This window comes from Spermophilus citellus, assembly GCF_964194105.1.
Source record: "Spermophilus citellus genome assembly, chromosome: 4".
Taxonomy (NCBI): Eukaryota; Metazoa; Chordata; class Mammalia; order Rodentia; family Sciuridae; genus Spermophilus; species Spermophilus citellus.
This window is the reverse complement of record NC_138185.1, coordinates 116042839-116067502: the sequence shown is the minus strand read 5'-3', so window position 1 is coordinate 116067502 and position 24664 is coordinate 116042839. Positions and strand designations below refer to the sequence as shown.

At 47.6% G+C, this 24664-nt stretch overlaps 1 protein-coding gene across 1 annotated transcript in view; it reads left to right on the top strand.

Moving 5' to 3' along the window:
- Window positions 1-1212: 1212 nt before the first annotated feature.
- ANKDD1A (ankyrin repeat and death domain containing 1A) overlaps window positions 1213-24664 on the top strand; it is a gene marked incomplete at its 5' end in the record, with an annotated part of 28621 nt that continues 5169 nt past the window's right edge. The window contains 11 exons of the mRNA XM_081292280.1: window positions 1213-1246; window positions 5735-5838; window positions 7655-7753; window positions 9483-9581; window positions 14377-14481; window positions 15154-15252; window positions 18128-18226; window positions 18782-18880; window positions 19010-19108; window positions 22805-22903; window positions 24438-24536. Of these exons, the coding sequence (XP_081148406.1) occupies window positions 1213-1246; window positions 5735-5838; window positions 7655-7753; window positions 9483-9581; window positions 14377-14481; window positions 15154-15252; window positions 18128-18226; window positions 18782-18880; window positions 19010-19108; window positions 22805-22903; window positions 24438-24536 (1035 nt within the window). The remainder of the gene's footprint in view (window positions 1247-5734; window positions 5839-7654; window positions 7754-9482; window positions 9582-14376; window positions 14482-15153; window positions 15253-18127; window positions 18227-18781; window positions 18881-19009; window positions 19109-22804; window positions 22904-24437; window positions 24537-24664) is intronic.

Below are 24664 nucleotides of genomic sequence, written 5' to 3'. Positions count from 1 at the left end.
CTTAGAGCCTATCTAAATTGCCGAGGCTGGCCTCAAACTTGTGGTCCCCCTGTCTCAGACTTCCAGGTCACTGGGGTGACAGGTGTGGGCCACCACACCCAGCTAAAACTTTTAATATTTTTATTACTGTTGTGTTACAGGTATTTTTCCATCCAGCAGTAGGTGTTTACATCCATGTTGCCATGAACATACCTGGTCCCTTGCTGCTTTTGGGTGTGGGGGGGCAGGAGTACTAGGGATTGAATCCAGGGGTGTAATCCCATTGAGCTACATCTCTGGCCCTTTTCATTTTTAAAAATTTGAGACAGGTTTCCCCAAGTTACCAAGGCTGGCTTGGAACTTGCTATCCCCTGCCTCAGTCTCCTGAGTTGCTGAGATTACAGGCAGGCCCTGGCCCCTTGCTCCTAAGGCTGCATAGTGCCACATTTTACCCATCCACTCTCCCAATGTCGAGCAATTTAGGCTGCCTCCAACTCCTGGTGATCCAGCAACTAACATTCTTCCACGTGTCCGTTTAGGGGCTTGAAAGGGAATTTGGAGGCTCTGTATGTAAGAATTAGATTTTAGGGTCATAATAATAGTTCACTGTGAATTTCCCTCATTACTGCCGGACTTTGTTCCAGAATGACAGCCTCGGGCTAGTCCACCAGCAGTGCGACAGCTGGGAAAGCTCTACATTCCCACTGACCTTGGCATATCCAGCTTTCTCATTTTTACCAGTCGATTGGTGTTACACCTCATTGTCATTGTAACCTGTATTTTTCTGATCACAAATGAATCTGATCATGTTTTCACAGACTCACAGGCTTTGTTGGGGTTTCTGTTCCTTAAATGCCTGCTCCAGTCTTTAGGGGTCTGACTTTCTAATCCTGGGGGCGATCAGACAAAGGCGTGGGAGATGCCCGCCAGAGGCCTTGAGAGGGGCGAACTCTCAGGGGCAGACACGCCCAGGTGGACTGTTGAGTAGCCCAGCGTGCCCTGCCTGGCTTGATTCGGGTAGGAAGGGCGCCGGGCGGTGGGCAGGGTGAGGAAGCAGGAGGGGGAGTAACCAGACGCCTGCTGCAGCAGCTAGGAGCGGTAGCAGGGGCTCAGGATCGGGAGGCGCCGCTCCCATCCCGGGCTCTGCATCCGCCCTCGGTGCTCCCAGGCTCTGCGTCGGCGAACGCGCGCCTCGTGCCCGGGCACCCGCGCACAACGCTGCGGGGCGGCGGGATGGAGGAGGAGCTGGCGTGGGAGACCCACGGCTGTGAGTCGGCTGCGCCGCGGGAGGGGTGACTCCGGCGGGCCTGGGCCGACAGGACCCGGACATTCGCGTAGGGCGGCCAAGGGAGAGGTTGACGCGGTCTGCCTGGCCACCTCCGTCTTGGGCTTCTTTATGGCTCCAAGCAGAAGGCACAGCTGGCCAAGGGGGCATTGGCCGCACCTCTGGGACTTGGGGGCGCCACCCATCTGGCCAATTAGAAGCTGCGGCCAAGGAGACATTAGCTAGACAGAATAAAGGTAATAGAGATCCTTACTGAGAACTGGCTTTGTGTGCCGGGCCTTGAGGCAGGTCAGGCATGACGTTTAATCTTCACTGCAGCCGCACAGGTAGGACCTATTGTTATCTCCATTTTGCAGATGAGATAGCTGAGGCACAGGGCCATTAAGTAAGTTGTGCAAGGTCACATGGCCATTAATTGGTAGAAATGCTGGCGATCCCAGCTTTCTCAGAATGTTGGGGTTGGATGGGGAATGGAGACCATATCAAATGGGGAAGCTGAAACCCAGAGGAGAGGAGCTGGGGCCAGCTCCAAGCTGGATGAGGGCACCCCAGAGACTTCCTCCAGAAGTGTGCCCAGTGCCAGGACTCCTAGGTGGGGTAGTAATATTCCTGAGGCACCAGCTAACCTGGGGGTAGCTTTGGCTGAGCTACGTGGGAGAGGGGAGGGGATTACGCCAGTATCTGCACTGTGAAGCCTCAATCCTGCAGCCCTTGGCTGAGCCCTGATACCTGAACTCAAGGGCTCCTCATTAAATCCTCATAGTACAGCTCACTGGTGTTCGATATGATGGAGCAAACTATCCACTCAGCTGAGGGATGGTGTTGGGAGTGGTGGGCTTCTTCAAAGTGTCAAGGGGGTTCTGCTTGGGGCAGAGCTCACTGGAGCTGGCCTCAACTCAAGTGAGCCTCACATTCAAAGCATGGGTAGCAATGGAGTATGTGAGAGGGATTCTGGGTGCAGGACAGAGCATGGGGAAAGGCTCAGTGGGCAGAGAGCATAGTGTGCATTTGCTGTGGCTGGAAGGAGGGTACATGAGGCGAGGTGAATGGAAGAGATAGACAGAACTTGCTTTCATTGTCAATTGAGCTTCTCTGGTCACTGTATGGAGTGTCTGCTTGTTCCCCATTGGGACTCTTGGTTATTTGTCAATACAAACCAGGCCACTCCCCTGAGCTTCAGCTAGGACAGTGGGTGTAGAAACTGGAAAGAACCTGAATAGATTCTTCTGTCCCCTAATTTTACAACTGAGGAAACTGAGACCTGTAAAGGGACTTGACTAGCCCAGGATTGTGCTGCTGGAAAGTGGCATAGTAGGGCCTGGAACCCACCCTCAGCTGGCTCACACCTGAAATGCCAGCTCCTCTGAACCTGGGTCATGGTGGTTTTCAGGCAAAAAGTTGAGGAAAGAAAAGTGCAGCCGGGCACGGTGATGCACACCGGTAATCCTAGGGTCTTGGGAGGCTGAGGCAGGAGGATTGCAAGTTCAAAGCCAGCCTCAGCAATTTAGTGAGACCCTGTCTCAAAATAAAAAAATCAAAAGAGCTGGGGATGTGGCTCAGTGATAGAGTGTTCCTGGGTTCCATCTCCAGTACAAAAATAAATAAATAAATAAATAAATAAATAAATAAATAAATGAAAGAAAGAAAAGAAAAAAGAAAGAAAGTAAGAAAGTAAGTGCAGGACAGTATGTGTTGAAGATTCTTAGGATCTGAGAAAGATTCTTCTAAAGCCTGTTATGCTATGTTGAGAAGGTCTCCTCACGTTTTCAGGGAAGGCAGACCCTTTGGGATAGGGAAGAATGGAGCCATCAGTGGAGACCACACTTGGAAGGTGGCATTTCTCTCAAATACCCTCCTCTAAAGTATTGGGGTGAAGCTGCACTTCCCTCGGAGCTTCTTTCCTGCTGTTAACCTGAGCTTATATTTCACTTTTCTAGGGGACTAGTGAATTTCAGTTGGGGCACATCTTACAGTCTAAAGGCCAACCTTCCAACTCCAGGAAATTGAATGAGTTGTGTCTCACACATTTATTTAATAGATCTGTGCCAGGGCACAAATTTGGAACTATAGATATCAACAAATCAGACAAAAATCTCTCTTGTCATGAGCTTATGTTAAAAGGAATAAGCTGGCCTGGTGACTTAGTGAGACCCTGTCTTAAGATAAAAAAATAAAAATAAAAAAGAGGGATGGGGTGCTGGTATTGTGGCTCAGCGGTAGAGGGCTCACCTAGTGTGGGCGGGACCTGGGTTGGATCCTCAGCACCACATAAAAATAAAGGCATTGTGTTGTGTCCATCTACACCTAAAATAAATAAATAAATAAATATTAAAAAAAAGAGGGATGGGTTGTGGCTCAGTGGTGGAGCACTTACTAACACATGTAAGGCACTGGGTTCAGTCCTCAGCACCACATAAAAATAAATAGATAAAATAAAGGTATTGTGTTCACCTACAACTGAAAATATAAATTTTTTAAAAAGTAAGTAAAAGGGGCTGGGGTGTGGCTCAGCGGTAGAGCGCTCGCCTTGCATGCATGAGGCACTGGGTTTGATCCTCAGCACCACATAAAAATAAAAAATAAAGATATTGTGTCCTCCTAAAACTAAAAAAAAAAAATTAAAAAAAGAGTAAGTAAAAAAGAGCTAGATAGATATATAGTGGTAAAGCGCCCAGGATTCAATCCCTAGTACATGCACACACACACACACACATACACACACACAAAGGAGCAAGTAGATAATATAAATATGTAAAATAACATATGGAAAGAAATGATGCCAGGAGGTAAATAGGGAGTCCTTTCCTTGGTTGGGCTTCACTGACTCAGGAGCCCCTAAGTGAAGGAGGCATCTCCAGGTCTTTGGCCAACAGAAAATATTCCCTCTTTGCCTTGGAGGAATAGTGGTAATGATGATGGTGATGGTGGTTTGGGCACATAGTGGTAAAGACGGTAATTTTTTTTTTAATTTTTGTTTTTAGTTGGAGATGGATACACAATATCTTTATTTATTTGTATGTGGTGCTGAGAATTGAACCCAGTGCCTTACACATGCCAGGCAAGTGCGCTACTGCTGAGCTACAACCCCAGCCCAAGATATATTTTTAATCATTATATGAACTTTGCAGGGGAGACTTCATGTCCCCATTTTGCAAATGAGGAAACTGAGGCACCAGGTGATTAAGTAACGTAAGTCACAACAGCTAGAAATGGTTCCTCCAGAGTTGAACCCAGGGCCCATGTAATGGTCCTAAGGCAGAAACTATGGGACCCACAAGTTATCTCCATGAGGACCTAGAGAGCCCAAGACTTTCTTCAACATCTGGAAGGCTGTGGAATTTATCTGGAAAAGCAACTCCATGGCGGGCCTGTCACTTCAGTGCATCCTAACCTTCCCTGTCAAGAGAATGACAACCTGTCCCTGGATACACCAGGGCTGGATCCAAACATTCACACTGGACCAAACATGTGGGATGTGGGTTTGGCAACAACATAAACACAAAATTACTTGCCCTGGAGTGACTGTGCAAAGGTCTAGAAAATATTTGTTCTCTGTTATGGTGGATCTGAGCCCTTCTAGAGTAGGGTCAGGCATTCATTAGTCTGATTCATAGAAGCAGAGCTTTGTAGATTTCTCCTGTGTCCAGCTTTGGGTCTGCTGAGAGCTGTGGGTAGATCAGGATGAGCAGAAGTGGCCGGGGTCCCCAAAAGCTTCTGGTCTAGCCAAGGAGACCAGAGTCTCACAATTGAGAGCAGTCAGGATGACCGCAGTACTGGGGGTTAGGTGGGGTGAGCCCCAGACCATGTCACCAGCCTTGTGTTCTCCAAACTCAGATGCTAACTTGCTGTGTGGCACTGATCCCCCCAATGCTTGTGACAGGTTGGCAGGGGCAGCTCTGAGTTCCCAGCAGTCTGAGACTCTGATATAAGGATGTAGCTACCAGGGTGACAGTGGAGAAAATAAACCACAGAGGAGGCAAAGCAGGGTGGGCCTCAGAGTGCAGAGATGGAAGGACTGGGATCTGGGGATGAGGAGTGGAACCAGGAGGTGAAGGTGTAGAAGTGGAGCAATGAGCCTCCAGCCTCACCTAAGGCTGACACAGGGAATTCTGGCTGCCTTCTGCACCAGACTGAGCTGTGCAGACTGGAGCTACTGAATCCACTGGGAATGAATTCCATTCCCCTTCCCCAAGAGAAGCTCTTTTGTTCCCCCCTTTCTCAGTACTGAGAGAACCAAGGAGCACTTTACCACTGAGCCACATCCCCGATCTTTTTTACTTTTCATTTTGAGACATTGAGTTGCTTAGGGCCTCACTAAGTTGCTGGGGCTGGCTTTGAACTTGCAATCCTCTTGCCTCAGCCTCCTGAGTCACTGGGATTACAGGCATGTGCCACTGTACCTGGCCAAGAGCAGCCCTTAAAAAATATGGGAGACCCTTCCGCTCAACCCACATCACTTTCTCCCCTCAGTGCTTCCCCTGGAGAGGCAGCTCCATGAGGCCGCCCAAAAGAACAACATTGGGAAGATGAAGGAGCTGATGGGGAGGAGGGTTAACATCCGGGCCAGAAATCACGTAAGTAATGGGCTCCCACAAGGTGACAGCATCACACAGGGGGACAGTACATTGAGCTGGAGACAGACGCTTTGCATGTGCTAATTTGGTGGGAGGTACAGGATCTGCATCCTCTCGAGGTCTCTGAGACTCTGGAGTGGTAGGGATTAAGGTCAGGATACTGTTAGGCAATTCCAGAGCTCCGACTCTGAATCCTGGTTACCCATCAGAAAGACACACCTAGGACAAAGGCTAGAGCCACAGAAGGGCAGGGGGCTGAAGGTCAACAGTCAGGGGCTGGCCCATGGGCAGCAGAGTGCAGGTTCCAGGAGGGACAGAGGCCCAAGGAAATGCTGCATGCAGGAGTTGGGGAGACATAGCCTTGCTGGTGAAGGGGACAAGAGGGAGAAGCCATTCTTTCTGTGGGGGACATGAGGGTCAGACACCTCCCTGCCTTGGGAATTCTGACTGTCAGGAACTTCTTGGAGAAGATGCCAGGTCATGGCTAGAAGGAGTAGATGCAGGATTTCTGACTGCAGATAGAGGTCACATTATATGGGGTGACATGACAGGTGCAGCCTGGGGCACATAATGGTAACAGGGGTTCTGGGATGTGTCTATTACATCTTGGTTTTCAGAGCACTTGTCCTCTTCCTTCCTAGTGGTCTTCACTTATCACTGCCCCCTGGGAGTGATAAGGAGGCCAGGAAGTACTAGCCCTGTGTATAGTCCAAAGCAGTGCAGCAGGCCACAGGTCACTTTAGGTCATACAGCATGTTGTTGGTGACTGAAACCTTGGTCTCAACATGCAAGGAAGTATGACCTTGTAGGATGATAGGATGCCAGCGCCACATTCACTAATTCATTCATTCTTTTGCACACTCATTGGCTCATTCATTCATTCATTAAGTTATTTATTAAGGCATACTCTGCTCAGCCCTGTGCTAGGTGCTACGGACAGAGTAGAACCCATGACAGACATGGTTCTTACCCTGGTGGAGCCAATGGGCTGGTGGAGAGGACAGACACTAAGCAAAGCATCTTGAAGTCCTTTCCCACTGTGAAAAGCTTCCCACTGGGAGAAGGGTCAGAGGGGGTTTGCCCACCTAGAGGGGTCAGGGCAAGCTTCCAGGAGCCAGGTAAGGAGGGGCAGTGTCCAGGCAGAGGGAAGAGCATGGGAAGAAGGAAGGAAGGAACAGCCTGTCCCCCAGGGAGGAGATGTGACTTGTCTGAGATCACACAGTGTTTCCTTTCATTGTCCCCTCATAAGCTGAGAGGACAGTGCTGCAGAAGGCAGGAGCAGACTCTGGGTGGGAAACTGGCCACCCTCAGCCAGCTCAGATATGCTGAGGCCACAGCCCATGATGAACCTGCAGGGTAGTCCGAGGATGAGGTGGGCAGTTAGGCCCTTTCAGCCCCATTCTGAGGGAAGAACCCCAGGCACTCGGGCTGGAGGCCTTGGGGATTTGGGGAATAATTCAAGTTCGGCTAGCAGGAACAAAGGTCTAGCGGTGGGAAGTTGTTTGGCATTTTTGAGGAAGCAGTGATGTACATTGCCAGGCCACTCACAATTCTGTAGGCCCTAGGGTTAGGAGTCTGTCCCAAGAGCAGTGAGAAGCTGTGGAGACTTTTAGGTGGAGACAGAAGCACGCAGTCATTGTGTCTTACTGTGTTTATTTTGCCTTCTGCTGTCAGGGACAGTGGGGCTAAAGTGGGGCTGGGTCCTCAGCCAGATGGTCACCAGAGCCAGCAAAAGGCCCTTTCAGCCTGCAGACCAGTTTTCCTGGTGGGGCAGGTATGGAGGGCGACAGTGATAAGTTTCCTCTCCCTCCTGCAGGTGGGCAGGGTGGCCCTGCACTGGGCTGCGGGTGCAGGTCATGAGCAGGCTGTGCGGCTGCTCCTGGAACACAAGGCTGCTGTGGATGATGAGGATGCGGTAGGGGTCCCTCTCGGAGGCGTGTCTGTGTGTCTTGTCTGTCTCAGGCTAGGGCAGAGATCCCAGGATCTCTCTGGGTCTGTGTAAGCCAGTTGTAGTTGCTGAGATTGTCACTGATATGCAGGTGCTCGGTGGGGATCCAGCTTCAGGGCTTAGGGAAACCACATGGATTCTATTTTCCCCTTGCACAGTGATAAAGAGCTCTCCATTGTCAAGGGCCTTTCAGTTCTAAGAGCTTTCTCAGTCCCTTATGATACCATGAGGACAGGGAGAGCTGTGGGCTATAGAACAGATAATTGGGTGTTGGTAAAGGCCCATAAAAGTCACCAGGAAGAAGGTCTGTCATGGCAGGACACAGCCCCGCCCTGGCTAACACTTTAACCAATGACTCGCATAGAGACTAATGGTCTTACTGAGAAAATGAACAGGAAGCACCATTGTTGAGAAAAAGAAAGCACTGAAGGCTAACATCTGCAAAATTAGCTCTACAGGTTTGAGGATCCAGCTGAATCTGATAATGACATTTCCTAAGAATACATTTAAGAACCTAAATTTAGGCATGGGGGTGTAACTCAGTGGTAGCACGCTGTGCAAAGCCCTGGGTTCAATCCCTCGTATTGGTGGTGGTGGTGGATGGGGTGTGAGGAGAGAGAATGAATATAAATTTAAATTTTCTGAAAAGATCATAAATTTGCCTGCAGAGATTTAGTTGTCCATGGAAACACTGTTTTTTGTTTTTGTTTTTTTCAGTGCTAGAGAGCAAACCCAGGGCCTTGTGCATGCTAGGCACGTACTCTACCACTGAGTTATGTTCCCCAGCCCTTTTTATTTTTATTTTGAGACAGGTTCTTGCTAACTTGCTGAGGCTGGCCTTGAGCTTGCAGTCCTCCTGTCTCAGCCTCATAGGTAGTTGGGCATCTGGAAATACTTCTTTCCTTTCTGGCTTCTCTCTGGTCCCAGGTCCCACCATGAGGGGGACTTGATTACTAGCTGAGGATGGGGTGTGGCAGCAACCTCTCCCCTCCCCACAACCCTGGCCCCATTTCCAAGAGAAGACCCAGAAGTGATGTGGTCAAGACTTTCCTGACCATGCAGGGCCCCTAATATGGCTGAGGTCCCTGGAGATGACCCTGGAGCACTCAGAAGTGGAGTTAAAGCAGCCCTCAAATGGGTGATCAACCTATTTCCAGCTGCTTAGAGGGACCATGGGGTGAAAGGGGCCAGAGTGCCAACTGCAGGACAGGGCTAGGAGTGTCTGACAGCGGTGTCTGACCGTGTGTGGCTGTCTTGTGAGGCAGGTAGTGCTGCACACAAAGCTATCACCTGGGAGATATTCTAGGGAGATTTCAACAGTGATTCTCAGGCTCAGTCCCAGGTGAGGTCTTCACCAGCCATCAGGTCAGACAATAAGGACAAAATCATATGCTTTTCATGACTCTGGATTATAATGAATATATTCTGAGGTTGGCTCCTTTCATATTTTTAAAAAATGGTTCTTCCTTATAGAACAATGATGAGAGTAGATGGTAGCTGTTTCATTTTTAGATTTGATCTAGCAAAATAATCCCAAAAAACTTCCTGGTCTTTAAGCTCCTAAAGCTTGGTGCTCTCTGTAACTGAGTGGCACTGACAGTCCTTATGGTTGTACGGTTTGGCCATGTAGATGCAGGGCCCCAGTTGGCATGGCCACGCCTCCTCATTCTCCTTACCTCTCTGTCCTTTCCCCCAGTTTGGGATGAACGCGCTTCTCCTGTCTGCCTGGTTTGGTCACTTGCAAATCCTCCAGATCCTGGTCAACTCTGGGGCCAAGATCCACTGTGAGAACAAGGTAAGACCCAGCCCGCAGCCCCTGCACTCTGAGGTTGGCTCCCCCTGACCTCAGACACACAGATCTGCTCCCGACTCTGTCCCTTCTTGCCTCTGCACCTCCCAACTTGCCCCATTCTCTGAGACCCCCACCCCCCAGAAGCTGTGCTGAGCTCATTCCAAGCTGGCTGCTTCCCCTGGGACTTGGGAGAAAGGTCTGGAGGAGCTTCCAGTGTTTTCAGCAGCAGCAGCAGCAACAGCAGGGAAAGTGACAGGCTTTTTCTTTTGGTTCCCACACCTCTTACTACTTTGTAATGCTGGGACAGTTCCCAGCCCTCTGGTTGGCTTCCTTATTTATAGGAGAGAAATCAACAACCCCCCACCCCCGCCCCGAGGGTAATTTAGGAGGATGAAAGAAAAGGGAGGTGGGTTCACCTCCACCCTCCTCCCTTGTGCTCAGTGGTGGGATGGAAGGACCCCATTTACCAACCCCGGGATCTTGAGTGAGTTACTTTATCGGCCTGAGCCTCAGCTTTCCTCTTAGATAATGGGGATGCTCTCTCTCTCTCTTTTTTTAATATTTATTTTTTAGCTTTAGGTGGACACAATATCTTTATTTTATTTTTATGTGATGCTGAAGATCGAACCCAGAGCCTCACACATGCCAGGCAAGCACGCTACTACTTGAGCCACATCCCAAGCCCCAGGGATGCTATTACACCTTGGAACTGTGGGAGAAGCCAGCACAGTGCTACATATGACATACAAGACTGGGTGCTGGCACCCTAGGGAACCTGGCAGCCCTCATGGCTCACTGGTGTATGTGTGGTTTCAGGGAGGAGGGCCCCAGTCTTACCTTTTAGAGTGCGCTGGCCCTTCAGGAAATGCAAATATCTCCATATTCCAAATGCCTTTGGCCAGGAATTCTCAAACATGGGTCCTTGGAGAGAATTCAGAGGACCTATAAAGTTGGATCCAAAAAGTGCATATTTATTTTCATTAATGTCTACCTGAAAATCTAAAATTTCTTTCAATGATAGAAAATGTAGTTGTTTTCATATTAATTAAAGTCTTTGCAGTTATATTAAAATACTCTTGGGCTGGGGCTGAGGCTCAGCAGTAGAACACTCGTCTCGCATGTGTGAGGCCCTGGGTTTGATCCTCAGCACCCCTTAAAGATGAATAAAATAAAGGTATTGTGTCCATATTCAACTAAAAAAATTTTAAAAAATACTCCTTACATTCATCATTACTTTAAAATTATGGTGGTAATCAGACTCTTTACTAATGGTATTGTTTAATGTATCAGTAAAGAAGCATAAATGTTACTAGATTGAAAACTCGTTCTTAATATTTTGATAACTATATTTCAGTGGAATTGGTTTTCTGTTATGACAGGCAGAATAATGCCCCCCTACAAAGATGTCTGTATCTTAATCCCTAAAACCTGTGAACCCCAGAGCCTAACACGACAAAAAGAATTTTGCAAATACGATTAAAGTAAAGACCTTGAGTTAGGGAGATTATCTTGGATTATCCACAGGGGTCTAATGCATTCACAGGGTTCCTTGTAGGGGAAGGAGGGAGGAAGCAGGGAGTCAGGGGAGGGTATGATGAAGGAAGCTGAGATTGGGGTGATGCAGGTCATGACCCAAGGGATTTAGATAGCCTGTAGGAGCTGGAAAGGGCCAGGAAACAGATTCTCCCCAGAACTTCCAGAGGAAATGTAGTCCTGCCAACCAATTTTAGACTTTTGATCTCAGAACTATAAGAGAATAAACTTGTGCTATTTTAATCCACTAAATTTATAGTAATTTGTTATAGCAGCAATAGGAAACTAATACATCATTGTAAGCCTGTGTATTTGATTGAACTTTTTTTCCCAAATGATTTATGTATTTAAGAAAACATTACGCTAAGAAAATCCATAGGCTTCACCAAGTGCCAAAAAGGGCCATGGCACATATGAAATCTGGCTCATGCCATTGTCAGGATCTTGCCAGTGGCAGTGGGCACAACTGACAACTTCTGGGAAGGATATTACTGGGTCATAGGATTGGAGCTGGAGTGTGGGAGTGAGGAGCCTCAGAAGAGCGTCCTGGGAAGATACCCACATTGGAGCTCAGAGTCCTCCTGTCTAGTCCTGCCTGCCTGGCCCAGCATGGCTTCAGAGGATCTCAGTAACCCTGGGGAGTCCAATGGTTGTCCTGATAGATTTGCTGGAGTTGTAAATGAGCCTCAGTATTCTAGAATGGGGGGTGTCTTGGTGTATATGGAGGGTGGGGTTCTGAGTAATGGGTTCTTCTAGTCAAGCAGATCCCCTCTATTTTATGTTCTGGTTTTGGCAACAAATCTATTTAAAACGTAATGTCTTAAAGCAGTAATGACTTCTTATTCTGAGGCTGGCTGGAAAGTTCTGGCTTTGCCTGGGCTCCCCCATGAGGTTGCAGGCAGCAGGCAGGTGGTTGAGGCTGGCTGGCTCTGGAGGATCTCACCCACGTGTCGGGGCCTCTGTAAGGAAGTTTGGGATGTTTAGAGTAGTGACCCAGTTTCTCAGGTGGTCATTGATCCTCACCTTGCCTGGACTTCCTGTATGGCTGCCTTGGGGCAGAAAAATAGCAAGAGCAGAAGAGGCAAGGTCTCTTGAGACCAAGGCTGAAAAGCCACATGACGTCACTTCTACCATTGTCTGTGGGCCAGAGCCCATCAGGACCAGCCTAGGTCCAAGGGAAGGAAAATACTGACTTGGATTCTCCCTCTTGATGAGAAGGGTAGCACAGTTCTACATTTTAAAGTAGTTTAGGATATATTAACATTTCACCTGCTTTTTATTAACATCCTATAATGCATTTAGTCATCTTACCTGTTTAGTGTCTTCCAATTTTGTGGCAACGTCTCAGCTTTTTTTTTTTTTTTTTTTGCTTTCCATGACCTTGGCATATTTGTAGCAGTCAAGTGTTTTGTAGAATGCCTTTCAATTTGGGTTTATCTGATGTTTTCCTCATCATCAGTCTTTACTCATAAATTTGGGCTGAAGGCCACAGAGCAATGCCCTTCTCGTCTTGTCTTACTAGGGGCTTTGTGATACCAACGTTACTTATCACTAGGGATGTTGACCTTGATTCTCTGGTGAAGGTGGCATCTGGTAGTTTTCTCTATTGTAAAGTCAGCATTTTTCCCTTTTCATGCTCTATTGTTAGGATCTTTTTTGTGGTTTTAATTTGCATTCCAATAATGACTAATAATGTCAGATAATTTTTCAAATGTAAATTTGCTATCTCCTTTCAAAATAATAAGACTGATCCAGTTTCTTCTAAATTATCCTTTATATGCCCTTTTTTTTTATAGTGCTGGAGATTAAACCCAAGGCCTCCCTCAAGCTAAGCAAATGCTCTAACTAACACTAACCTATGCCCCTAGCCCACTCCACCCACTTTAATTTTTGGTACCAGGGAACCCAGGGACACTTGAACCCAGGGATACTTAACCTATGAGCCACATCTCCAACCCATTTTATTTTTCATTTTAAGATAGGGTCTCTCTGAGTTGCTTAGGACCTTGCCAAGTTGCTAAGGCTGGCTTTGAACTCTAGATCCTCCTGCCTCAGCCTCCTGAGTCACTGGGATTACAAGTGTGTACCACCACGTCGGCCTTGTTTTTAAATTTGATTTTGAGGCAAAGTCTCCCTAAATTGTCCAGGCTGGCCTCGAATCTGAGATCCTCTTGCTGTAGCTGCCTACATAGATGGATTACAGGTGTGTGCCACAGGTATTTGCGTGCGTGTGAGAGAGAAATGAGATTTCTGTATTGCTCAGGCTGGTGTTGAACTCCTGGGCTCCAGCAGTCCTCCCACCTTGTAAGTGTGGGGACTCAGCAGTCAGGCACTTCCACAGTCAAATTATTTTTAATTTAATTCCTCACTGGTGAATTTTTAGAGTTCTTTATGTGTTTTGGATACATTTCAAAGTAAATTCAGCGCACTTCCCTCTAAATACTTCAGCAAGCATATCATTGGAATTCAGTTTCTTTATATACAATGAAATACACAAATAAAAAAGTATACTCACTGAGATTTGACGCCATCAAGATGTAGACGATTGTTCTGTTGATTTTTATGACCCATTGATGGACTGCAATCTACTATTTGATAAACAGTGTTCCAAATAATCTGGCTTTGGTACAGGCAGGGGTAGGAGCTCTGGATCATGAGCATAGAATTTGCAATCTCTCTCATTTAAATGTTGCTTTTGAACTCAAGAGACCTTCCTGCCTCTTCCCTCCCCGTAACCAGGCCACTTCCTCTAGTTCCTGCACACCAGAGGTCAGCTCCTAGTTACCTGAATACAGGGAGCCCTTAGTCACTTGCTTCTTCATTTGTAACTCTATGAAGGGAGACAAAGGCCTAGAACATTCTCAACTATTCTGTGGGGGATGTTTTGGGAACGGTGAGTCCTGTATGACCTCACCTTACATTTAAAAATCATTTTTCAGTTATAAAATACTTTTCCTGTAGGCAATGCCGAGTAGTGTTCTAACCCGATCATCCTAATTGACTTGTGCACAAATGGAAGCTCAGAGAGATAGAAGCAACTGGCCCAAGACCACAGAGCTGATGGGTGTGACGCTAGGGTTTGACCTCTGGCATCCTTATTCCTACCAGCCCAGCTGAGGCTGAGTGGCTGCCCCAGTGGGTCAGCCTGGGGCCATTCCTGATTTACCATGTGGCTTCCATGGGAAAGCTGGGTTCTGGGAGACAGGCAGGTATGCCAAAGGCCTCCCTTTTCAGACTGCAGGGCCCACCCTAGGCTTGTTTCTAGGATGGCCTGACTCTGCTGCACTGCGCAGCCCAAAAAGGCCATGTGCCTGTGCTGGCGTTCATAATGGAGGACCTGGAGGACGTGGCCCTGGACCACGCGGACAAGGTGAGAACGGCAAGGCCACTCCTCCCTCCCATGGGCTGGGGCTCCTGGAGCCACTTGTGCCCTAGAGGCTTACTGCACTCTGGAGTGCATCCTTTGATCTGTGGGTGACTGTGTCCCACCTGGAGTACTGGTCTGGGGGAGACCTCAGGGCACACAAATGGGTGGGATAGAAGCAGAACATGAGCAGTTGCCTCAGAAAGGCCCTGATAAGGACTAGACAGGGCACAGAAGGGAGTCCTGCTGCTGTGTCCTGGAGAGGGTGGCATTGAAGGAGTTGGATTTGGGGTAAGATTGGAAGGGATGGGGAGCCCCAGAGTTCAGATGGACTGGAATTTTGGGAAGGAAGGTGGGTTGAGGTGAGATGGGAGGGATGAGGAACCCCTTGTGGAGATATCTACCCCAGTCTCAGGAATCTGTTCTTCATTTAGTAGGCAGCAGGGAGCCACCAAAGGATTGTAGTGGGAGACCCTCTCCCCAAGTGGCCCTTGTTGGGAAGTGAGGTCCAGGCTTTTCCATGCAGGGTGTGTGGGGCAAGGGGCAGTAAGGGGGAGAACATCTGGACAGGAGAGGCCACTGCAAGCCCAGAGAGGTCGGGAAGCAGAGGCCAGTGGGCAGAATGGGCATGCCCACTGACAGGGTGAGGAGTGTCACTCTCTCTCTTGTCCTGGCCAGCTGGGAAGGACCGCGTTTCACAGGGCTGCTGAGCACGGGCAGCTGGATGCTCTGGACTTCCTCGTGGGCTCTGGCTGTGACCACAGTGTCAAAGACAAGGTACTGTGACTGTGAAGTCTGGGCTTTGACCAGGATGCAAAACCTCCTGCCACCTTCCTGGCTCTGGTACCTCACCTATGTCGTCATTGTTGTTGTTGTCGTCGTCGTCATCCTCCTCCTCCTCCTCCTCCTCCTCCCCCTTCTCCTCCTCCTCCTCCTCTTCTTCTTCTGGTACTGGGGATTGAACAGGGATACTCAGCCACTGAGCCACATCCCCAGCCCTATTTTGTATTTCATACAGAGACAGGATCTCACTGAGTTGCTTAACATCTCACTTTTGCTGAGGCTGGCTTTGAACTCGCTGTCCTCCTGCCTCAGCCTCCTGAGCCACTGAGATTACAGGCGTGTGCTACCGTGCCCCGCTTCCTGTGCCACCTTGCCCCGCTTCCTGTGCCTACTTCTGACTCCAACTGTGCTGGGGGGCAGTATCCAGAGACAGATCAGAGTGTGTCTGATGTTCACCCAGCAGGCACTTCAGTGCACATACTGTGGGTCCACCCTGTGCTATGGGCTGGGGCACAAAGATGGCCAACATGTAGTTTCTTATTGGAGGAAATCCACACCATAGTCCTAGGAAGGGGCTGTTATTCTGTCAGGGAATCAGAACGGCAAATCTGATTGGCTGGTGGTGCTGTCTACAGGGTGTTGAGCAGGATTGTTATTCCAGTGGGGTGGGTTGTCTACTGTTGGGATGTGGGGAGGAGATGGGGGGTGGTAGCCATGCATCTGCCATGGTTGTGGCAACATAGAATGGGAGCAGTTCACTCAGGTTGCAGAGCTTACCAGCAGGATTTCACCAAGCTGAGAAGGGGAGACTACACTGAAAATGACTCATATCGGTGGACCATTGTGAGTCATTGGGCAAAATTCTAAACGATGCTTTCAACAAAGGGAGGAGCTCCATTATTAATCTTCTGATTAATAATACATGAGTATTCTGATTGGTGTGCTTGGCCAGGATTTAAAGGAGTTCTGTTTGTAAGTAGCGACAGAGGGCTCACAGACAAACACACCACAGGATCTTGGCATTGGAAGGGGTCTTCATTAAGGGTCAGTGCAGCTTTCTTGCTTTTACAGCTGTGGAACCTGAGGCCCAGAGGGGGAGATGCCTTAGCCAAGGTCCCACAGCAAGATAAAGGTAGTGTGGGCTTTGAAAATAGCATCTTCTGCCCAGCTCCTGCCCTATGTTCCTCTCACTCACCAGGCTGCCTCCTAAGGCATCAAACCCTTGGAGTCTGCACTGGACCTGTCCACGTTTAGTTTTTGAGGATAAGAGACTCAGATTACACTGGTTTCCTTTATTCTGAAAAGACAGGCTGAGCAGGTCCTGCTCTGTGGTAGGAACTGGGAGCACAGAGGGATAAAGGAAAGGACAGCCCCCTGCAGGACAGGCTCACCTTGGAGGCAAAACCTCAGGGCCCCAGGAAAACAGAAGCATCAAACTCAGAGGAGAAAAATCTACTATGAGGGCTGGGGTTGTAGCTCAGTGGTAGAGTGCTTGCCTAGCATGCCTGAGGCACTGGGCTCGATCCTCAGCACCACATAAAAATAAATTTAAAGAAAGATATTATGTCCATCTACAAATTAAAAATTAAAAAAAAATCTAGCTATGGCGAATGCATCCAGAATCAGAAATTCTGGAAAGCAGCTTCTAGAATTGCGTACCCCAGTTAAGTTTCGTTTTTTCAGATTAGAAGTGTTTTCATTTTGAATCTCATTTGGGGAGGGGTGCTCTTCAAAGTTTAGGACCCTGTGGTCTGCTGAGGAGAACGGATCTCAGAGTTAAGGACAGCACAGGTCAGCCACACCTGCTGAAGTGAGGACCCAGAGGTGCTGCAGGCCACTTGGAGTGACCAGATGTTGCTGATGAGGCCACACAGAGGCAAAGAGGCTGGGCATCCCCCAGGTGGGGGAAGAGGGCATCAGGCCCAAGGCTAAGGCCACCTTCTGCCCAGCTCCTGCCCCAGTCCCCTGCCCTGCCCCAGGAAAGTGGAAAAACTCCCTGTGAGGCAGTCCCTGAATGTACTTGTAGCTTTGGAGAGCAGAATGTGGGTGTTTATAATCCAGAAGGAAGAAGAAAGCCCCACAATCATCTCTGCACCCTGCTAATTGGGGGTACATGTGGGCTCCTCATGGTTTACCTGCTTCCTATGTGTCTCTGAACACAGGCTTGGGTACCTGGGGCAACTGGCTTTAGGTGGGTATGGGTGAAGTAGGGTTGATTTTAACTAATTAATTAATTAATTATATCATACTGGGGATTGAGCCCAGGGGTGCTCTACTACTGAGCTATATCCCTAGCCTTTTAAATTTTTATTTATTTTATTTTTGGTATCAGGAATTGAACCCAGGGATGCTACTAAACCAAATCCCCAGCCCTTTTTTTTTTTTTAATGTTTTGTTTTGAGACAGAGTCTCACCAACTTGTTTTGGGCCTTGCTAAGTTGCTGAGGCTGACTTTGAACTTGCAATCCTCCTTCCTTAAGCTCCCAAGTAGCTGGAATTATAGGTGTGCACCACTATGCTCAACTTATTTTGAAAGCAATGTGTCTGCCTTGAAGTGTAAGGACTTGCCCTTGAAGGTGCCCTGGTTGTAGTTTTTGACACATTTCTTGGGAACAGTGTGGCATTGGTCTAGAGTATAGGCTGTACTTTGTCACATACTTGTCCTGTGATCCTAGACATGTCACTTCTGAGGGGCAGTGCTGCTGGGATTCTGTGAGTCCCTGTGTGGCTCCAGGGCTCCATGTCTACAGGCTTCTCTGGTGCTCTTCTCCCTGCAGGAGGGGAACACAGCCCTTCACCTGGCTGCTAGCCAGGGCCATGTGGCTGTGTTGCAGTGCCTTGTGGATATCCGGTGCTCTTCTCCCTACAGGAGGGGAACACAGCCCTTCACCTGGCTGCTAGCCAGGGTCACGTGGCTGTGTTGCAGCGCCTTGTGGACATTGGGCTGGACCTGGAGGAGCAGAATGTGGTGAGTCACCACCTAAGGGATGCAGAGATGTGGTTTACTCACTGGCTTCTTACCTTTGAGGAACCCCAGCCTGTGGAGCAGGCTATTTCCCCCTGGTTGAGGCCCTGAAGCCTGGAAGCTGAGCGTAGGTTCTCAGAAAAACACCAATTATGAAAAGATGAACCACAGCCAGAACCCAGGCTGGGTGGAAGCAAGGCATGATGGGCTACCATGACTTTTTACTCAGGTGTGTTCCACAGGGGGGACGTTGGCTAGGATGGTCAGGGAGGACTTCCTGGCTTGAGTGGGAGGAAATAGACGAAGCTGGGGCTGCAATGGCTTGAAGGGTGAGAGAACCTGAAGAGAGATGTGGAGCAGAGAACTGAGGTGTCCCGTCCATGCTTCACACAGTGAGAATATCAGGTGCAGGCTCAGATGCCACAAATGACCAAAACCCTCGTTCTCAGTAGTGGGTGGTGGAGCACCCACAGGACCTAGGAGCCATGGCACAGGGTTGTCACCTTGGGGTCTGGCCTCAGCCTCCCCACCATCCTCACCCACCCTTGTGTGTTTCAGGAAGGTCTGACAGCTCTGCATGCGGCTGCTGAAGGAGTGCACCCCGACTGTGTGCAGCTGCTCCTCAGGGCCGGGAGCGATGTGAATGCCCTCACCCAGGTAGCCACCTCTCCTGATGTCTGCCCTCAGCCCCCCGCAGGTTGTGAGATGCAGATGGATCCCAGAGTGCTATGTCAACCCCGCGTTGGGAGGACCTGTGACACTGCACTGATGCCTCCTTCCCTCTAGAAAAGGCTGAGCTGCCTCCACTACGCAGCTCTTGGTGGCTCTGAGGACATGTGCCGGGCCCTCATTCATGCAGGAGGCTGCACCAATGTGGCTGATCATGTAAGTGTGGGGGCCTCAACTGAAGGGGTCTCCATTGCAAAGTCTCCCATGACCACCCTGATGAAGCACAGCAGGGAGAAAGGGGCACTTCAGCCATTGAGGGTGGGGGGTGCTGGGACCAGGGGAGCTGGCAGCACTTAGGAAAGTCAAATAATGTTCTATCTGGAACAGGACTGAAATCAAGCTTGCACTTTGCCCCAGCTGAATTGTCTGCTCCTCTTTTCTGCTCATTTATGCACTGAGTCTTTCTTTCCCCTGGTCTTAGGGGTAGAACTCAGAGATGCTCTAACACTGAGCTGCATCCCCACCACTTTTTATTTTTAATTTTGAAACCCACTTCCAAAATAACAGCATTTTCTTTCTTTTTTCTTTTGGTACCAGGGATTGAATTCAGGGTGCTTAACCACTTAGCTACATCCCCAGTCCTTTTTAAATATTTTATTTATAGAGACAGGGTCTCGCTGAATTGCATAGGGCCTTGCTAAGTTGCTGAGGCTGGCTTTGAACTTGGAACCCTCCTGCCTCAACCTCCCTAGTTGCTGGGATCACAGGCATGTGCCACTGCACCTGGCTCAAGATAATGGCATTTTCCATTCAGGAGGGCAGAGCCTTCATGTCTTAATCACCTCTTGCAGGTCCCACCTCCCAACACTGTTGCACTGGGGATTAAGTTTCCAACACGTGAACTCTGGGGGCCACGTTCAAACCACAGCATGTAAGGAATACAATTCAGCAATGCAAAGGAAGAAACTATTGACATGTGTAACAACTTGGATAGATCTCAAGGGAATTATGTTGGGTGAAAAAAGCCAGTCTCAAAGTTTATGTCTGTCTGATTCTACTTTTACAACTTTTTTTTTTTTTGGTGTAAGTGCTACTGGTGATTGAACCCTGGGACATTCTACCACTGAGCTACATCCCCAGCCTTCCTTCCTTCCTTCCTTCCTTCTTTCTTTTCTTTTCTTTTCTTTCTTTTTTATGAAGTTGCTAGGGTCTCACTAAGTTGCGGAAGCTGGCCTTGAACTTCTGATCCTCCTGCCTCGGCCTCCTGATTTGCTGGGACTACAGGTGTGTATCACCATGCCCAGCCCACGTATTTAGCATTCTTGAAATGAAAACAATAGAAATAAACAGATTTTGTTGGTGGGGGTTAGGGATAGGGGTGAGGTAGAGGAGGGAGAAGGGTCATACAAGGACAACATAAGGGCTCCTTGTGATGAACTGTTCTTTGTCTTGACTGTGTGGCAGATATAGAAACCTACACAGGTGATAAAATTGCATGGAAGTAAACACACAACAAACACAGGTGAAACTGGAGCAGTCTAAATATCAGTGGATTTTCTGATCTTGTCAATACCCTCCTTGGGATATTTACAGTAGCATTGGGGAAACTGACTACAGCACACACCAGATATCTCTGTATTGTTTTCTAATTGCATATGAATCTGCGATTGTTTCAAACTTTAAATTTGAATTAGAAAAGGTTTTGCTTGTATATATACTTAAAAAATCTCTGGAATTAGTCAGATGAAAGCAGTAATTGGAGCTGGGCATGGTGGTACATGCCTGTAACCCCAGCGACTTGGAAGGCTGAGGAAGGAGGACCGTGAGATCAAAGCCAGCTTCAGCAACTTAGCAAGGCCCTGTCTCAAAATAAAAAATAAAGAGGGCTGGGGATGAAACTCAAAGGTTAAGTACCCCTGGGTTCAATCCCCAGTAGTGCCCCCTGCTTGAGAAAAGCAGTGACTGATTATCAGTGGGGTTGGTGGGTAGGGAGGATGGGGCAGAAGGGTGATGAGTTGGGAAGACCTTTTGTCCTTTTTGGTTCTTTTGGATTTTATTGACAAAATGTAAAATAGTGAAAAAGCTGTACTTATTTTCTTACCATTCTCCTTCCCCACCACATGTTTCCTGGAAGACCGAGGCATATCCAGCATATTTTGTTTTGGTATCTCTAGCCTGCCACCTCCTGGGAAGCCACCATGATGGCTCCTGCCCTTGGGCCACTGTCCAGTCTGGGCTCATCCCCTCTCACAGGCCTTTTTTTGGCCTGATCTTGATACCACATTCATCTGCAAATGATTTCAGGAGACGGGTTGAAGTTTCAGAGTAATTTTACCTGGGTTTTAAAACTTTCTTTTCATGGCACTTGACATTCGGGGTTTGGGATTACATTAAACCTGAAAATAATGACACAGTGGTCATCGTTATAATATTTAACTTTTTCACTTGGAAAATGATGTCTTGCTATTTCTTTATGTCCTTCACTGATTTTATGTAACTTCTGGTTTACATGAGTCTTAATCATTTCCAGTTATACCCTTCATAGACATTTCATATTGTTTGCCCATCATTGTGAACACGGTAGCTTTTTAAATTTGTGTCATTTCTTGTGGGCTTTAATATATTAAATGCTATTCACTTGGATATTCTTCTCTTCTATATTATTATTATTATTATTTGGGGGGGTAGTTGGGATGGAACCCAGGGGTGCTTAACCACTGAGCCATGTCCTCAGTCCTTTAGAGAGAGGGCCTCACTGAGTTGCTTAGGGCCTCATTAAGTGGCTGAGGCTGGCTTTGAACTTGCAATCCTCCTGCCTCAGTCTCCCAAGCCGCTGGGATTACAGGTGTGTGCCACTGCTCCTGGCTTCTAGATAACTTTTTAAAATTAATTCTACTAGGGCAGAGTAGGGGCAACTATCTTACCCTGTCTAGATAGATAATCACCTTATTTATTACAAATGATGGTATTGTGAAAATCTTGTTTTCTAATACTGAAAAAAACCTTTCCCTGACCTTGGCCTAAACTGGTATTGACAATAGTGGGCATTCTGTAATATATATATACATTTATATGTTCTATAACTCTTTTATGCTGAACAGATGAACATAAATTTCCACAATAAGTATAGATCTATACCATCATCTTCACGGGCTTCGAACTGTTCCACAGTATGTATGTTACTCCATTGCCTAGAGAGGGGGATGTTGGGGTAGTGTCTCCATTGTATTACTTAGTCAGGGGACTAAAGGGGACCCCTGGGGATGATATTCCCCAGCCTCAAAAGAGGACTTGGATGAGCACTGGGCTTGGAATGAAGTCTCTTTTTTTGTTCCTATCTGATTCTTTTATTCATTCATTTCATACATAACTAGTTATCAGGCACTTGCCTACATGCTGGCCCATGCTGTGTGTTCTTGGGAAAGTTGCTTAAGTTTTCTGAAGCTCATTGTTTCCATTTGAAGGTGAAGAACTATTAAGAATGTGTGCTTCTGAGACATGTGGGTTAATCCCTGTGTGCTTCCAAGACATGTGGATTAATAAGGTAGAGAATCTGAAGGTGGTGTTGCCAGAAGAGGCCTTAGCAAAGATCACTTATCAGATGAAGATAGCAGAGGACAGGAAATGGCTTGTCTGGTGTCACCTAGTGAGCACACATCCAAGATGGCATAGTAGTCTCAATCTTGGATGTGCAGACCCTCACTCACTTTGAGGACCAGTTTTACAAATGGCTTCAGGAATTCAGGTGGTCTGTGACTGCCTCAGACCACCAATGTAGTTTAAGATGCCAGAAGGGCCAAACCCAGAAGCACTCTACCCCTCCCTGCTCCTGACTCCCAGCCCCAACCTACAGCCGGGCAGGGCAGGTCCTAGGAGGGACACATCCATTGATCCGTGTGTCTCCTCCCACAGCAGGGTACTTCTCCTGTGCACCTGGCTGTGAGACACAACTTCCCTGCCCTGGTCCAGCTCCTCATCGAGGCCCACAGTAACCTGGATGCCATCGACAATGTAAGTGTCTACAGAAACCATCCAGGCCCAGGGAGCCTCTGGGTGCTCTCTAAGGTTGGCAGGGCTGGGCCATGGTTCCCAGAGTGGCCCAGAGTAAAGAAATTTGCTTTTTAGCTTTTATTTCTATTTTATTTTATTTTCCCATAATTTTTATTGGTACATTATAATTATATGTAATGATAACCTTAGTTGTTACTCTTTTTAGCTTTTAAAAATGTTGTTTGATGCTGAGTTGTGGTGGCACATGCCTGTAATCCCAGCGACCTGGGAGGCTCAGGCAGAAGGATCACAAGTTTGAGGTCAGTCTCAACAACTTAGAGAGGCCCTAAGCAACTTAGCAAGACACTGTCTCAAAATAAGAAAATAAAAAGGGAATGTATATTGCTCAGTGGTAAAGTGCCCCTGGATTAAATCCCCAGTACCATTTTTTTTAAATGTTGTTTGAATATCTGTTAAAAGCATATCATTTTATTAACCATTTCTCTATTTTGAACATTTTGGATGTTTTCCAGTTTTTACTATGAGATAGATTTTTATCTATATCTATATATATATACACATACATATAATATGTATATGTTATATATGTAGTACATATAATATTATCTATTATATAACATACATAATATTGTATATAATATTAGGTATTATATATATGTGTACATACACACATACACACACACACACACACACACACACACTAAATGCTGCAGTAAACATCTCATTGATTTCTTTTCAACTTTCATTGATTTCTTTTCCCTAGAGAAAATTCTCAGGGGATAGGTGAAAGGGGCATTCTTATATAACAAGAGTCCTGAGTCCTGAAGTTATGATCTGTAAGGAGCCCTTTTAAATCCCTGTCCCCACAACCACCCCCACAACCATATCACAGTCAGTGCCAGCCCACACAACCACTGGAGAATGGGAAGCAGTTTGGCAGACTATGTCATATACCTTTGCAAAGATCTGCATTTGCCCTTCAGGGAATGAAGCCTCAAGAAATATATTAAAAGCTCATGCACAGAGACTTTTATTTTTAGGGAGAGGGATGTACCTCAGCGTGTGCAAGGAAGGCTCTGAGCTTGATCTCTGCACACACACACACACCCCTGCTTCAAAGTCAACTTAAAACATTATTCACTATTAATTCTCAATTTTAAAATGACCCAAATATTTAATAATAGAGAAGTGATTAGGTAAATTATGGTACAGACATAAATAGGCCATTACAGAGTTTAGTAAAAATGGTGTTTATCAGAGTTTATAATGCATGGCAAGTAGTATGGTAGGTGGAGAAATAAGATTGAGAGTGTATGTACAAGATGATCTCAAATATATAAAAGGACTAGAAATTCACCAGGCTCATTATGGAGTGTTATGTTTATGATTAAACCCAGCTCACCCCCACCCCCCGCCCCACAGCATAACTTTGTTAAGGCCCATTTGGGCCTGTCCCACCCTGGTCCTGCCCTGGCACTGAGCAGCAGGCCACCATACTTGCTTTTCTGCTCATCTGTCCCCTTGGCTTCTCCAGAGGCAGCAGACGCCCCTCCACCTGGCCGCTGAGCATGCCTGGCAGGACATAGCAGAGATGCTCCTCGTGGCTGGGGTCGACTTAACCCTGAGAGATAAGGTACCTCTGCTCGGAGCCGGCCTCCTTCTTTGCTGGAGACCCTGCTGCAAATGTCTCTTTCCTTCAGTCCTCTCCCCTGCTCAAAAGCAGCCTCCTTGAGAAAGCATTCCTGCCCTCCCACTCCCTGC